The 15,411-nt window shown below is 55.0% G+C and overlaps 8 protein-coding genes across 8 annotated transcripts; 2 read left to right on the top strand and 6 right to left on the bottom strand.

Moving 5' to 3' along the window:
- Window positions 1-176: 176 nt before the first annotated feature.
- Window positions 177-2,150, bottom strand: BO80DRAFT_422641 (uncharacterized protein). Its single transcript, XM_025718866.1, has one exon. It carries the CDS (start codon window positions 2,010-2,012, stop codon window positions 339-341), a length of 1,674 nt encoding a protein of 557 aa, XP_025578036.1. The 5' UTR covers window positions 2,013-2,150; the 3' UTR covers window positions 177-338.
- Window positions 2,151-2,280: 130 nt separating this feature from the next.
- Window positions 2,281-4,161, top strand: BO80DRAFT_442290 (uncharacterized protein; the record flags this gene model as incomplete). The annotated part of the gene is made up of 1 exon (XM_025721257.1): window positions 2,281-4,161. The coding sequence occupies one exon, from the start codon at window positions 2,281-2,283 to the stop codon at window positions 4,159-4,161; it is 1,881 nt and encodes a 626-aa protein (XP_025578035.1).
- An 8-nt stretch (window positions 4,162-4,169) lies between these two features.
- BO80DRAFT_268266 (uncharacterized protein) lies at window positions 4,170-5,754 on the bottom strand. The gene has a single exon (XM_025714809.1). The coding sequence runs from the start codon at window positions 5,501-5,503 to the stop codon at window positions 4,178-4,180; it is 1,326 nt and encodes a 441-aa protein (XP_025578034.1). The 5' UTR covers window positions 5,504-5,754; the 3' UTR covers window positions 4,170-4,177.
- A 492-nt stretch (window positions 5,755-6,246) lies between these two features.
- Window positions 6,247-7,766, bottom strand: BO80DRAFT_487351 (FAD/NAD(P)-binding domain-containing protein; the record flags this gene model as incomplete). Its single annotated transcript, XM_025723549.1, has 1 exon — window positions 6,247-7,766. One exon carries the CDS (start codon window positions 7,764-7,766, stop codon window positions 6,330-6,332), a length of 1,437 nt encoding a protein of 478 aa, XP_025578033.1. The 3' UTR covers window positions 6,247-6,329.
- An 880-nt stretch (window positions 7,767-8,646) lies between these two features.
- Window positions 8,647-9,956, top strand: BO80DRAFT_487348 (NAD(P)-dependent alcohol dehydrogenase; the record flags this gene model as incomplete). Its single annotated transcript, XM_025723548.1, has 2 exons — window positions 8,647-8,919; window positions 9,007-9,956. The coding sequence occupies exons 1-2, from the start codon at window positions 8,700-8,702 to the stop codon at window positions 9,954-9,956; spliced, it is 1,170 nt and encodes a 389-aa protein (XP_025578032.1). The 5' UTR covers window positions 8,647-8,699.
- A 500-nt stretch (window positions 9,957-10,456) lies between these two features.
- Window positions 10,457-11,556, bottom strand: BO80DRAFT_432440 (alpha/beta fold hydrolase; the record flags this gene model as incomplete). The annotated part of the gene is made up of 2 exons (XM_025720789.1): window positions 10,457-10,480; window positions 10,765-11,556. 2 exons carry the CDS (start codon window positions 11,554-11,556, stop codon window positions 10,457-10,459), a joined length of 816 nt encoding a protein of 271 aa, XP_025578031.1.
- Window positions 11,557-12,313: 757 nt separating this feature from the next.
- Window positions 12,314-14,089, bottom strand: BO80DRAFT_422639 (MFS transporter). The gene is made up of 3 exons (XM_025718865.1): window positions 13,968-14,089; window positions 13,170-13,921; window positions 12,314-13,093 (listed from the first exon to the last, which is right to left on the bottom strand). Exons 1-3 carry the CDS (start codon window positions 13,979-13,981, stop codon window positions 12,444-12,446), a joined length of 1,416 nt encoding a protein of 471 aa, XP_025578030.1. The 5' UTR covers window positions 13,982-14,089; the 3' UTR covers window positions 12,314-12,443.
- Window positions 14,090-14,161: 72 nt separating this feature from the next.
- On the bottom strand, window positions 14,162-15,325 carry BO80DRAFT_267891 (S-adenosyl-L-methionine-dependent methyltransferase). Its single transcript, XM_025714808.1, has one exon. The coding sequence runs from the start codon at window positions 15,219-15,221 to the stop codon at window positions 14,364-14,366; it is 858 nt and encodes a 285-aa protein (XP_025578029.1). The 5' UTR covers window positions 15,222-15,325; the 3' UTR covers window positions 14,162-14,363.
- Between the last annotated feature and the right edge of the window lie 86 nt (window positions 15,326-15,411).

Genomic DNA, 15,411 nt, shown 5'->3' with positions numbered 1-15,411 from the left:
ATGATTACCTTATCCTCAAATTCACACACTCCAAGGTCCTTCCCGAGGCAGCGACAGCCAACGTAGGCCACGGCTGTGAAGATATATAGATATACATGTAGTGCGAACCCACCAATTGGTTGTTCAAATGGTTCCATTCCCGCTCTGTGCCAGGAAATCAAAATGATCGGGAACGACTCCGCCGTTTATATCCAAATCTTGATTCCTTGTCGGAGACGGGGAGGACGAATACGATAGATCTGTTGCTATTGATGCTTCTTCCCTTTTATATTCGTATAAAAATTGTATCTCATACATGCAAAACAGCAACAAAGTGTCAACAATCGCCAACGTACTGATCAGTAGATATGAAACTCCCCATGGGTCACATCCACCATCATCTCCTCCACCAACAGCACCAATCCCAGTCTGCGAAACCGTCGCGCCCCGACACCGGCATCTTCCGACCCCACCAGTAAATACATCCACGACCATCCCATATCCTCCAACCCCTTGACAGTCCCCAGAGGCACAAGACCCAGCTGCACCCGGGTACTCACATACCGCAAGACTAGACAACCCCGCACATATGATTCTCGACCCGTGCTTTCGCAACCTTGCGTCGAGATCATGCCCTTCGAGATCTGATGAAAAGCATAATTATCGAGAGCAGGCAGCACCGTCTCGCTCAGAAACCGCATGGCAAGATCATCCATTCCCCGATCGGACAGCAGCAGCAGCTCCTTGACGATCAGATCGCCCGTCGGAGACACATGGCGAAACGGTCGTGACAGCGGCGGTTGCCCCTGTCGAACCATGCCCAGTTCATCGCAGTCCTCGTCAGCCAGCCACGGTCGGATACTCGGCCGGATTGCTCCTGAGCGATGAAAGCTCTGCATTTCAGCCGGGAAGGCATTATGCAATTCGACGAGAAACGCGTTCATCACTTCCCCTGGGTCTCTGGTGTAGTCTACAGGGATGGTGACTCCGATGGCGCCCATGATTCCGTACACGCGGTCGTGCGGTCGTCGGCAGGTTCGATGGGTGGATGTCAGTAATAATTGTCCGGCGTTCATGGACATGAGGTTGTGGAGATTGATTTGGTTGACGGCGTCGGTCGCCTGGAACCAGCTATCGATATCCGCGTCAGTCGCACGCATGGTCTCCGGATATTGCAAGATGCTGCGCGGATTGCCCGGCTCGTTGATCTGGTGAAGTGCGACTCGGATATATCGGAGTGTTTTGACCAGGTGGCGAATAGTGAGAGGGTTTCCACTCTGCTGGTGTAGGATCTGATGGCCGCTCTTATCATAGAACACGGCATCCAGCCGCAAGGCGGCCTCTTGCAAGGTCCACAGGGACGTGGTCCACGGGACATCGGTCGTCAGAGCGATGATCAATTGTAGGCGACGACGCGTCTCGGACAGGTCTACGTGGCCAGACCTAATATCCAACAGGTTCGGGACCTGGAGCACATCCGGGTCCACCATCTGCGATTCGTCTGGGGCCCAGGAACAGATCTCCGCCAGGGTTTCTTCTCCCCCCGAGCAAAGCCACACTGCTGCCGCGGATGCGGAGCGGAAGATTTCTCCTTGTTTGCTGATCTCGACGCCATGTTCGGGATCCCCATCGAGCTGCGGGATGCACAGCACATCCAACCACACGTGACGGCCTTTGGCGATATTCCGCACGGCGGTATCCAAATCGTCCCGGGTAAACAACGTGTTGGCGGGAACCTTCCAGTGCCCTCCCTTCACTTCGGTGTCTTGCTCTCGGGTGCGATGCTTCCACCGACCCCAGGTGTATGAAATTACCACATATTCCGGGTACGGCGGCTGGATGCGCACGCTCGTGCCATCGGGGGTGACGAGCCGGCTGGGATACAGTTTGGCCTGGTCGGATGGCGGTACTGGACGGGGGTTGGAGATGGTTTTGTGTCGGAAAGAAGGTATGAAGTCGGGGCCTGTGGACGACCAGTACTCATTGTGCAGCTTGGATGAATTCAGCTCGGCTACGGTGCTGAATGCTGGCATGAGCAGGTGGCCGGTCTGCTTTCCGTTGGCCTCGAAGGGACGCCATTGATGGAACTGGATCTGTGCAGCATGGCATCACAGTAATTAGGGCTCTGTTTTGCCCAGGGTTACTGCGTGGGTGACTTACCGTGGAGGAGGTCATGATGTTGGGAGGGCAAATGCGGGGCAGCCCTCGGATGCCGCTAGTTGCCCCTCCATCACGTGGCGTCCTGTTAGCTCAGACTGGCCGGTGTGCTGGATGCCAAACAAATTAATATTGCAAGTGAAGATGTCGGCTTCTAAATGGGCTATTCTGATCGGTGTCGAGCCAAGTGCGGATTCAGAGTCGGATTCGGATGATGATGAGGAGGAGGAGGAGGAGGATCCCCTCGATGTCTGCGGGGCCGACGTGGATCGAATGCGTGGCTTTCTGCTGCACACGATGAAATTTCCAGAGCAGAATGTATACACCCTCGTATCCTCTGCTACCGACCCCTCCACCTTACCCACCTACGCCAACATCCTACGGGCCTTTGAGGCGGTCACTGCGCGAGCGACCGCCGGGGATGTAGTTTACGTCTATTTCTCCGGCAGTTCCCTGGAGATATACACCACCCGGGGGCTGGATCAAGGACGGCGCGAGAAGGAAGAATACTTTGCTATTCTTGACAGCAACTCCAAGGAGGGATTTCTGCACGAGCTGGAACTGGCCGTCCTCGTGAACCGACTCACCCGGAAAGAGCTGGACGTGACCGTGGTGCTGGATACCCGGGGCGCTTATGGGTATTGTGAGGAAAAGCATCGTTTTCGGGAATCCGAATTCCCCGAAGAAGAATTACTGTCGGTGTTTCATGGATTCTGGTGTCCTCGGCGGCTAGATACCATACTCCAGAATCCCAACTCCGGGGCCCCTTATCTGCTGCTTTGGTCTAAATATTCAAACAGATACAGCCGGCAGGAAAGTTTATACCGGGACCCGCGGTCCAAAACCTATCACGGTTTTCTTACATACTGGATTCTCCGTCTCCTGGAAAAGCATGGCTTGGACATGACGTGGAATGAGCTGGTACGGCAGATCGGGTTGGAAACGCATTGGTTACAGAGCAGGAGGCCCGATGCTATTCGGATCCGTGTGAAGTCTTGTGGAAATACGGAACGGTTGTTCCTGGAAGGATGCGATGAACGACATGAATTGACACCAGTACTGAACTATCAAGCTCGGCTCACCAAGGTTGGCAGTGAGTGCAGTCTCATCCTCCACGCGGGAAGCGCGCATGGTGTGGCTGCGGGCGCGAGAGTGCAGTTCATTCCGACAGACGATGAGCTCAGCCATTCCATTCCTGCAGACCTCTTTGTAGTAGACGACATTCGTCCGCTGTCAAGTTCTGCAAGACCCGTCACGCCTTTCAAGGTAGATGCGACATCTGCGAAGGAAGTCAGGGGCAGTGCGACCTTGCTTGATCGTCACTCTCATGGGTTGGATGCGCAGTCTGCGAACGACCAGATTGAATTATACCGATCCAGGCTGGGCCTTTCAGGTAATTGCACCGATCTCATGGATCAAGTCAAAATCTTCCCGGTTGGAGGGTATCGATACGACAATGGCAGCCAAAAACCTAACCACAGAAGCCCAACTGTGGGACCGGATGGATGTCTTCACCTCCTCACCGGGGACTACGCCACGGTCATTCTCTCCAACACTTGCCAAGAAACCATATACCTCAACATCTTATCATTTGATAGCGCCTTTGGCATCGCCCACCTGTCTCCAAAGACCTACCATGAAAGCCTGAGCACGCTCGCGCGCGGCCAATTGGCCTGCCATCTGACTTTTGATATTCGACTCTTCCTGCCTCACGCTCGTCTTTTGGATACTCAGACCTCGAGTGCCGTGGCGTATGTCAAGGTGATTGTGACGAACAAGCCCACATCGTTTCATGCCTTTGCACTCAATGCCATGCGGGATACAACCTCGGTCTCGGAATGCAGGGACAGGATCCCGGCGATCCCCACAAGCTCTGTGGCTTACCACGACCCGGGGTTCCTAGAAGCATATTCCCAACATCCGGGGGCGGATCCAACAAACGACACTCCAGTCGACGAAAAGTGGTGCTGCTGGGACATCAAGTTCATTATCCATCGCACGCCAGAGTCTTTGGCTGTAGTATAGCAAGATGAATCAAGAATCATCTCTTCTCCGAGTTCCCCGTTGACCCCTCTGACTGAACATCCCCGGGATGATCCGAGCTGGGTAGGGGCGGTTGCCGCAGCAGCAAAGCATGTTCCTTGGCCTCTCCGTACGAATTATGTACCGTCCGAGTCAACTCCACCGCCAGCGTGCAATCCTCGCCTCCTTTAAACAGAACCAGTACCTCTCCCGGGTGCTCCTCAGCATCAATCAGCGCATCCGCGAGCCTCTCCTCCGTAGTCAACCACCACTCCCCATGCGCATACCTCGACACATACATCACCATCGTAACATAAAGCACATAGCCCGTCCACACACACTGTAACCCAATGGGCATCCACATAGTCGACACGACCAACCCAACCGGAAAATTCAACCCAAACGCAATCACCACCGCAATCTGCACCAGCTCCTGCCACCGACTCCGTCTCGGATGCCCATAATGTCGAAAGAACTGCTGCACCATCTGCGGAGGGCCCTCGATGATCTGAAATCCATGTCCGGATGTAACCATATAACGCTTTGTCTCTTTTCCACTCCCACACCCACCCCCATCCTCCACGACCACCCCCTCCCTAGGCACCCAACACCCCGCACTCACCAACTTCAAAACCAACGGCACCACCCACAAGACCATCCACGCCGATCGCCACACCACCGCCACCGCAATCGCCACCCCAATCCCCGTGATCTCCGTCAACACAATCCCCGCGAGAATCCGCCCCGTCATCGGCCCAACATCCCCTTCCACACACACCACCTTCTTCTTCTTTACCCCTTTCCCCGGACCTTGATGAACCGACAACACCAACCGATTCACCCACGTCTTCTGCCGGACCTTCCTCACCTTCCCACCCTCCACCCCACCACCACTAATACTCCTCCTCTGACACCTCCCACCCCCCAACCCAACCCGTTCCAAAACCCTCACCCACACCCCATTCCGCACCTTTCCCACTCCCCCCCCAGGGAGGTGATACTCCCCCCCCTGATCCGGAAAAAACGCCGTGCCCAGCATCCCCCCCATCTCCGGGCCGAGGAATAACCCGCGTGCAAAGAACTGGTCGATGGTTTTGAGGGCTGCCGTGTGCAGGGGTCCGCCGAGGGGCATGAGGAGGGCGGGGATGAAGATGTTTCTTAGGGAGAGGGAGGAGGAGGAGGAGGAGGAGGGGAACTGGAAGTTGTTGTAGGCGCGTTGGGGCCAGAGGATTCGGTGGAAGGTGGTGTGCGGGGTGGCGACTTCGGTGCCGATGTATCCGATTAGGGTGCTTATTGCGCTGAGGGTTGTGGGGAGGGTGGTGCTGCTGTCCGATGTAGAGGACATGGTGGTGGTGGGGTGGGTGGTGCGTTTGGGGTGGGGTTGTGTTTATTTTGGGGGTTGGGTTAGGTTTGATGGGTTGAGTGAATGTATGGTGGTGGGTAGGATGTGCAGTGCAGTGCAGCGAGTGCAGAGTGCAGCGCAGTAGAGTATGGATATAAGCTGAAATGTAGAGCCTTGACTCCGGCTGCAGAGGGAGGAGTGAGGGAGGAGTGAGGGAGGAGGGAGAGCTGGCGGTGTGCCATGTGTAAGATTAGAGCTAACGGTGATTTCATTGGCTCAAAGTGGAGGCTGGGATCGATCGATGAGCCTCCACTTGCAGGGCTAGCAGGTTGGCCTATCGGGCACGAATGACAGGCCGGAGCTACGGCGTTGTTCCGCCCGCGGGGTTGGATGAATCTCGCCAGTTGGCTTTCATACAGGAAGTGTGGACTACAGGAAAACACAAGACTCATTTACTAATGTCGAAATAGTATTGTCATACACTAGTTTCATGGCCTTGAGAATCTCGCATGGCCTCTGACTAGACTTGTAGGCCAACTAAGCTAGGATAGACAAACGTCTATTATCTTCGAATACTTCCTGGGATTCAGTTTATGTGAAGTACCAAAGATTTCTGGCTTATCTAACCTCTTAGTTCGAATTCCATTTGAGACTCTCGGTAATAGACTTGACATTTAGCTAGATTTACCGTCCGGACCGATTCAACTAGATAGGCCATTGGTATAACAAAAGCCTTTCCAATCGTTGAGAAACCAAATAACTGGGCTGCTTATTCGGTTCAACACAATGAACACTCACATAATATCCAACCCACCAACTGTATCCACCCCTACAACTTCGCCCTCTCCTCCTTCTTCTGTTCTCCCCCCTTCCCCTCTGCATCCCCTCTCAACCTCTTCCAATACCCCTCCTTCGCCTTCAAAACCTCAAACGCCTCCTCCGCCCACCTATCCTCGTACGCGGGCAACCCCGCCCCCGTCCCCGCAATCTCCAGCAACACCTCAAAATACTCGCGAAAATCCGGCTTAATCTCATGAAACGCGACCCCATTGCCCTTGCTCTTCAACCGCTCAAACTCCCAGCGATCCTGCTCCGCCTGACTCGGAAGCTCCTTCGTCCGGCCCGCGTAGTACCGTGCCACCGCCACCGCCTGATACTCGTAAACCCGGAAACTCAGACCAGCGCGCACTTGGCCCACCAGGGCAAGGGATGGATCCGTGATCCGGAAGATATGTTGGTAGAATCCGGCGACGCGGTTGTTGGCGGTGACGGGGTTGGGGGTGAGGAAGGGGTAGGAGGCTGTGTAGCCGGTTGCGAAGAGGATTTTGTCGAGGGTGAGGGTGGTGGTGTCGGTGAAGTGGACGGTGATGGTGTTGCGGGTTGGGTCTGGGGATGGGGTGATGTGGGAGATGGTTGGTTTGCGCTGCACGTTGGGGAGGGACCAGGCGGGTTCGAGGGCGGGATTGCTACCCCGTTGGCTGAGGTAGAGGGGCCCGGAGACGAGGGAGTGGAGTTCTGTGACGAGGTCGGCGGCGGAGATGTTCCCCCCGACGACGAGGACGCGTTGGTTGATGTAGTGGTCTGGGTGGCGGAAGGCTTTGGCGTGTTCGAAGGCGTGGGGGTGGGTGAGGGCGGTGGTGGACAGGCCGGGGATGGCCGGGATGGCGGGCTCGTTGTAGTGGCCGGAGGCGACGATGATGGCGTCGAAGGTCTCGGTCCACCAGTAGTCTTGGGGGGTGTTGCGGTAGAGTTGGTTGGATTTGCGGAGGGTGAGGGTCCATTGGGAGCCGGTTTTCTCGGCGCGTTCGACGGTGGTGTTGAGGGAGACGAGGTGGAGGTACGGGATGAAGAGGTCTTCGAGGTAGTTGGCGACGACGCGGAAGGGACGGGTAGCGTTGGAGGGCCCGAATTGTTTGATGGAGGTGGCGGAGTTGATGGGGGGGAAGGGTGTGTGGGTGAAGGCCATGGTTTTGGCGCCCACGTTGCTGTCCAGGTGTGGGTAGATGCCGGTGCGGGCGCTGGGGTCTTCGGGTCGGGGGGGAGTGAATTGGGGGAGGCCCGTGGGGATGGCATTGGGGGCTGGGGAGGGGGCCTCAGGGCGTAAGGGGTCTGGGGTTGGGTCGTAGTGCCAGATGCCTCCTACGCGGTCGCGTCGTTCGAAGACCCGGATGGTGTCGAAGGTGTTTTCATCGTGGAGGGCTTTGACGGCGGAGAGGCCAGAAGGGCCGGTGCCGATGACGGCAATGCGACGATATCGGGGGGACATGATGCTTTGAATTGGAAGAAGTCAAGTGATTATCTTGATCTGGCAGGAGTATATATATACTGGTTGATGCGGGGAACTGTCATTGGGACATTGTCATCGGAGACCTGGTGTTGCGTGCTCCCTGACGTGATCGGCGCTACAATGAGCCATGCAGCTGATAACTGCCGAAGTAGATTCAAGGCTGTAAGTGGTCAGCGTGGCAGACTAATTGTTCCATGAGATGGTGTCATGAGCTGCTATCTTTGATTTACCTAATTCTGGATGTACATATCACGTACATGATGCGATCATTGCTCGCAATTCCCGGTCAGGGTTGGGGGAGTCCCGTGACCCTCCCCGTATGCCTGACTCCATTGCTGCCTCAGGCATCACTCACTACTTTCACATCGGTTGTTCAGGAGTAAGATTAGGGTTCCCCGCGTAGGCTCTTCTCGCTGGGGACATGCTATTGACCTAAATGACCAGATTGATTAGCTCCAGACAATAGCCTAAATTCATCCACAACCCTCGCCTGACGCTGTCGGTATTCAGAGTAGGATCGCCACCCGGGTTTTGCAGGATCTCCACTCTACAAATTATCCACTTACCTTCACTGGAGCTACAAAAATACATACACAGCAGTACACATAGAATCCTTATTTGCCGCCCACTGATTCAAGACCTGAGACTTCCGGTCCCAGCATACAAACAAATCTATATCCGACCCAGTTCCCCCTCACAACCGGACCCACCTAAAATTCAATCCCGGAAATCCGGATCTTCCAACAAACAACCTTCGGCCTGCATCTCGGCATGCCGACCGGAATTTCATGCCCCTGGCAGCTAATTCCGGCTCTACAGCCGGCAATGGCTAAATAAAATCAGGAACATATATACTACTCTCTACTGCCATGTAATCTGCCCTGTAATCCTTTCGCCCGATCCATACTCATCATGGCGAACATACCACCCACCGTAACCGGCCGAGCGCTTGTGTCTCACAGCCCCTATAAAACCGGCGGCTGGAAGCTCCAGAATGTGTCTCTGCGCCCGCTGCGGGAAAATGAGCTGCTCGTTGAAGTGGTTGCCTCGGGGGTCTGTCAGACGGATTTGCATTTCGCGGGGTTGGAAACTGGGCTTGGAGTAAATTATCCGCGGGTGATGGGGCATGAAGGTATCCTCTTCCCCTTCTCCACCCTACCCTTGAAAGGGAGGCATTGTAGGTTATGCTTTATGTCTGATTGATATGATTGTTTTGCAGGCGCAGGATACGTCCGACAAATCGGCCCCAACGTCACTGCCGCCCGAGTCAACGACCCCATCCTTATGTCTTTCTCGTCATGTCAGACCTGCGAGGGTTGTCGACGAGGTCATCCCGCGCATTGCCACATTTTCGATCCGATTAATTTCGAGGCGACGAGGGAGAATTATGTTTTTCGGGGGGAGAATCAGGATGGATCAGGGGAAGCGGATATCTACGGCCAATTCTTTGGACAATCGAGCTTTGCGAGCTGGACGATTGTGCAGGAGCAGGCGGTGGTGAATGTATCCGGGTTGGTGGAGGGAAAGGAGGAACTGCAGCTGTTGGCGCCGCTGGGGTGTGGGATCCAGACTGGGGCTGGGGCGGTGATTAATGCGGCGGGAGCGAAGGGGGAGGATACTGTTGCGGTGCTGGGGCTGGGCGGGGTGGGATTGAGTGCTGTGATGGGGGCGCGGATTGCGGGGTGCAAGACGATCATTGGGATTGCGCGGAACGAGGCTCGTTTGGAGTTGGCGTTGGCGGTGGGAGCGACGCATGTGGTGAGGATTGATTCGAATGCGGATCTCAGTGCTGTGACGGAGGGGGTGCGTGCCATTACTAAAGGGATTGGGGCGGATATCACGTTGGAGACGACCGGGGCGCCGGGGTTGGTGGCGGAAGGGATTCGCATGACGGCTAACAAGGGGAGGGTGGTTCAGCTTGGGTCGGCGCCGGAGAATGCAGTGCTCAATCTTCCCATTCATGAGTTTATGGTGGCTGGAAAGCAGTACATGGGGGTGGTGGAGGGAGATGTGGTGCCTCGGGAGTTTGTGCCGAAGATGATTGACTGGGTGAAGGCTGGTCTTTTGCCGTTGCGGAAGATGGTGGGGTTCTATCAAGCGGGGGACTTTGAGACGGCTTTAAGTGATATGAGGAGTGGCAAGACCATCAAGCCTGTTCTTGTGTGGTAGGTCCTGTCATCTAGGTCTTGCAAGCTGTATCTTAGGGCAGCATGTATCGCAGCATATATCGCAGCACATATCGGGCCTGACGTTGCCATTTCATACATTCATATACAGTGTAAAGTAGTGTCATTACCTCGAGATGAAAAAGACATATTAGTAATAGAAAGAATACCGTTTCATGACATAAAGGTTCGATACGTAAAATCAGGAGTATATCACTCATGATAAGCAAGCACTGGGCAGCCGGTTCCTGCCGCTATACGGTGTCTACCGAGTACAAAGTATACTGTGTCGGGTTTCAACCCCAGATATCATATACTATCAACTCAATATAATATAACTGAGAGAGTAGGTCAGTACATACGACCATAGGGTGTGGAGAACAGGGCTTCCCGTCCGCTCAGCCGTACTTAAGCCACACGCCGGGAGGTTAGTAGTTGGGTGGGTGACCACCAGCGAATCCCTTCTGTTGTATGTATTCTTTTTTTCTCTCTCTGTTTTATCTTCTAATATGTGGTGTATGATGATAGCTAGAGCTACATGCAATCTAGGTTCAAATTTATTAGCTAAAGGCTTGTTCTTTCGGTTGAATATGGAGATAGATGAATGGATAGATGCTTTACTGAGCGCCTAAGCAGTGAGGTGTATAAGTTTCTGGAGTACTACTTCCAAGGGAGGAGACCGCTTCAATACCCCTTGTCATCCCAGCTGCATCATCTACCCACGAGAAATTAACCCCAGCACCCCCAAGTCCAATACATCTATCCCCCCCGGCAACTCTCCACTCCACCACCCTCCCAACCCACTCCCTCACCAACGCCCCAAACACCCCCCTCTCCTGCCCATCCACCGGCACCCCATGCGTCCCCCGATCCAGCACCACAAACGTCGCTCTCGAATACCGCTCCACCAACCGCAAACCATCCCGATACCCGACCACTCCATCCTGCCGCCCACAGACAATGAGCGTCGGAGCGGGAAACTTCCCCGCTTTCTCCATCTCATCCACGTCAAACGAGAGTCGATACCGAGTCGGATCACCCCGGATGGGATCGAGTACTTTCGCATCGGAGAGGGTCTCAGCGGGGATGTACGCCTCCTCGTATTTGGTTTTCAGGGCTTGGATGTAGGATGGTGTTTGGATTGGTATATTCCCCAACAGGGATTTGTCATGATCTGATAGCTCTGAGATGACCTCCTTGTTCTGAATTAAGGGTGTCAACACATCTACATCTCGGAGGCTATCCGCCGGTTCAATCAGCGGCACTCGTAAGAGTAACCCGTCCACCTGGTCGATGTATTTCTGGGCTAGTGCGCGGGCGAGATATCCGCCGCATGAGGAACCGATGATTAAGAATCTGGCCTTCCCGAACCGAGAGTCGATGAATTCCACGAGCTGGTGGTAGATGTCGTCGAGGTTGTGGATGTTGTGGGCCGGGGTGTGGCCCATGCCTGGTAGGTCGATGTAGATCCGATGCAGGTTGGGGGTGGGGATGGTGCTGAAGATGGGCTCGAAGTCGAGTTCGTCGACGTGGCCGGAGAGTTGCCAGCCGTGGAGGATGAGGATGGGGAGGCCAGTGCCGTGTTCGTGGGTGGAGAGGGGCATTGTGTGGTTTGGAGATGCAAGGACGTTGCAGCTGGTGGTAAGTATGGATTTCAATGCTGTTGGTTGTTCAGCACTAATATGGTTTCTGCGCAGAGGGAAATGGTGATGTTGGTTCCACACGCAGTTTGGTAGTTAACTAACTAGGAGGGGAGGTTGATTGGTAAGCAGTCTACAGCCTTCTTGAACCATCTGATTTCAAATCACGTGTGATTCCGATAGTCAGGAATATCTAGGTTTCTCAGGTTAGCTAGACATCAGATCACGCCAGATATCTCAAGAACTAGAGCCTAGTCTTGGAAGCAGCCAATAAGCGATCAATATGCCGAGCCCCATTATGAAAATCACGACTTGACACTGCTGTATCGATGAATGCTCGCCCATATTGGTCGTGGTACTTCAATCTGAACATGGAATCAACGGCATTCAATTGGAGAATCCAGTCCTCGTACTCGCTGCATTGTAGGGTCACCTACTCATGCAATGAGATCCTGCGCTTCTACCTCGACCGATGCCACCACGTCTGCCTAGCTCCACGAAAAGAACAATTTTGCATGCAATGCAGATAAGGGACGTGTTCGATGACCATCTGAGCTGTAAGATTGCATTTTGTGTTGTACATAGCGGCTGAGTTTGGCGTGGCTTAGTGGCTGTATCCACTGGCTCAGGTTTATCCTAAGTACGTGATTAGCCATGTGGGCAGTCAAATTAACAACCAGTCAGACTTTGGGCCTTATCGTCACCGCACCTTTTAACTTACTATTCCCGAGTCTGTGCATCCTGTGACGGTCACGAGACAGCAATGTCGCGTCCTGGTCGCGCATTGAAAAGCTGCTTCTTATACATCCAACAGAGCCATTAACTGCGATGGTGTTCAACAGACTCATACTTCATCCCTCACCATGTTCGCCCGGCTGCCCTTTCTGAGAATTCTCTTCATCCTTCCTCCGATGTGGCCTCTTCTCAGCTTCAGGGGAATGCTCTCCAGCCCGTGTCTCATGACCACCCAAACCCTCAACTGTTCCACCGAACCACGGCAGAATCACCCACAAACCCCCCCACCCCTCCCGTCTCAACCGCTCCCCATGCATCCACAGCATCACAAACGGCGGCAAAAACGCCACCGACACAAACGCCAACAGAGAATTGCCCCACCCGATCCCTAGCGTCCGGTACAAGGCTGGCCCTGCCAACGGAAACAGGGCCCCAAACAGCGCAGAGAGCGTCGCGTTCGCCGCTAGCACCGACGCTGATGTGCCATCGGGGTCGAACGCGTCCACGAGGTAATTCTCCGTGGGAAGGTGGGTCAGGATGAGGCTCGCTCCGACGATTCCCGTCCCGATAAGAGGCACGATCCAGTGGATGTGGAAGTGGGCGGACCAGCCGTAGAGGAATAATCCGATGGGGAGGAGGATCGTCCCGAGTAACATTAGTGGCAGGCGGTCTTCGGGGACTGACTGGCCGGTGGTTTGGCGGCGGTGTTGCAGGTAGCGGTCGGAGGTCAGGCCGTAGAGGGCTAGGCCGATGAGGTTGCCGATTGCTGGATGGGTTAGTTGGAGTGGAGCGGAGGGGGAAAAAGGGGGGGGGGGGGGGGGGGGGGGGGGGGAGGGGCGTACCTCGACCGAGAAAGGTGAGTCCGATGGGTCCTTGGCTGAAGCCGTAAATTTCGTGCATGATCTCCGAGAGGGTGGTGAGGATGAGGTAGGAAATGCCGTAGGTTAGGGCTGTGTATAGGGAAGTGACGAGAACCACGGGAGAGGAGAAGAGCAGGCGGACGGGGCGGAGGACGGTCTGCAGCTTGGTCTCGCGGGGACCACGAGGCTCAGATGGTTGGTCTTGGTTTCGGATCTTGATTTTGAACCGGTAGGTTTCTCGGATCACAATCAGGGAGCAGAGGGAAACGCTTCCCACCGCAATGGCCATGATCCAGATCGCCCATCGCCAACCGAGGGTACTGGTCACGTATCCACCCACGATCGGGGCCGCGCAGGGACCGATAAGAGGGAGAGTGATGGCCAGCGCCATGGCGGCCCCGCGCTCTTCTCGGATGAAGAGATCCCCGATGATACTGGGGGCGAGGGTGATGGTAGTTATGGCCAGGCCATTAATGAAGCGGAAAGCCACCAACATCCCAATGTTGACGCTCAAGGCTGCCGCCACCGAGCACAGGATAAAGAGGACATTGCCGCCATGATAGACGATGCTGCGACCATACTGCTCTGACAGTGGTCCCACCAGAAAGGACCCGACACCCTCACCCAGTTCCCAGATGGAGACGATGAGGGGTTCATAAAGATGATCTCGCGAGGCATGAAAGTCGGAAAGAATCCGGGGCACTCCAGGTACAATGATGATCGTTCCGAAATTTCTGAAAATATTAACTCCAGCCATGCCGGTCGAGGACATGAACTCACGCGAGCATATACATCAAGGCGATACAAACAACAATCGACCACTTTCGCCAGAGGGGCCATCGGGTGGGATCGGCCACATTGCCGGGGTGGTCCCCTTCCCCGCACGCGGTAATTTCCGGATCCTCCGTTTTCATTTTATGTTTAGGCCGAGCAGAAGGGGTACTCCTCGGAGCAAAGGTAATATTTATTATTTGTAATGCATGGGTCGATGAGGGAGGGTGGGGAATATCAGTGGTGGCCATTGGACAGCCTTGTCCTAGCCCTATACGGACCATCTCTCCCATCAGCACTAATCTTTAGCGCATCTCATGACCAAGACCCATCCAACAGTCTGCACTAGCTCCGGAGTATCTACCTATAGATAGAGTCTACATAAACCTGGTCCGTCGGAGTCCGTCACGCCGGTCGCTTAGCCACCACCACCACCCGCGGAAATGAGATGGCGGCCCCGTTCACCGACTCCTGATAGCCCGCCTGAATGAGCTGGGTAAATCGAGCGGCAGCCTTGTGTTGGCCTTGTCCCGCCAATCGGGTGGCGAATTCCTCCATGGTCAACAAATGCAGGTCATTAAAGGCGCGAACCATCTCCGGGGGTTCCGCGTAGTGATGCATGGTGACCTCCTCAAAGCCCGCTTCGGCCAACAGCCGCGGTAAATCCAAGGCCCAATCATGACGACCGTCGGCATGCGAGCCCACGCGAATTTCCTCCAATGCTGGGGCCGCAATGCCCGGGTCCACCTTCTTGAGGCACAGATTGACGCAGTCCAATTCATCCCACTGCAGGTAGCCTCCCGGGGTGACCAACTGGAAGAGCCGTCGGATCACCGGCATGGGATCGAGACCGGATAGCACGAGTACCAAGAGTCGCACATGGACCAGATCATATTGCTCCTGCCGGGGCGGGGGCACCGGAGTGAAAAGGTCCCAATGGTCGAGGTGCACATTGGCGGGCAGCCACGCCGGGTGCGGCGCTTGCGTGAGGTCAATATCCAGCCCGTCCAACTGGGTGGTGGGGGGTAATTCGTGGGCCACATCGATCAGCCAGAGGGCCGTCCCGCAGGCTACATCGACTATCTTTCGAGGTGCCGGCGTGGTGGGGATGGAGGGATGGATGCTGTAACCAAATTCTTGGCGCCAGAGAAAGTGCTGCAGGTTGAGGCGGATCACCGACCGGTGACTTTGTTGGAGGGCATATCCCAGCCCGTCGGCCAGATGGAAGCTGGCGGGGGAGGATTCAGAGTCGGAACTGGACATGGTGCTGGGGTGATAATTCGGATGAATGTGAGAGATACTAGATTATGTATGCACGGAGTCCTCCTGGGTAGGGCTAGACTTGGGACAACGTTACATCGGGAAGTCTTACGCATAAGACCAGCCTCCATTCGACAGTAGCTATGCCGGACAAGATATATATATAGCACAGGAGAGATACCTATATAGTCCG

Source organism: Aspergillus ibericus (assembly GCF_003184845.1).
Source record: "Aspergillus ibericus CBS 121593 unplaced genomic scaffold BO80scaffold_8, whole genome shotgun sequence".
Lineage (NCBI taxonomy): Eukaryota > Fungi > Ascomycota > Eurotiomycetes > Eurotiales > Aspergillaceae > Aspergillus > Aspergillus ibericus.
This window is presented reverse-complemented; position numbering and strand designations above follow the sequence as displayed.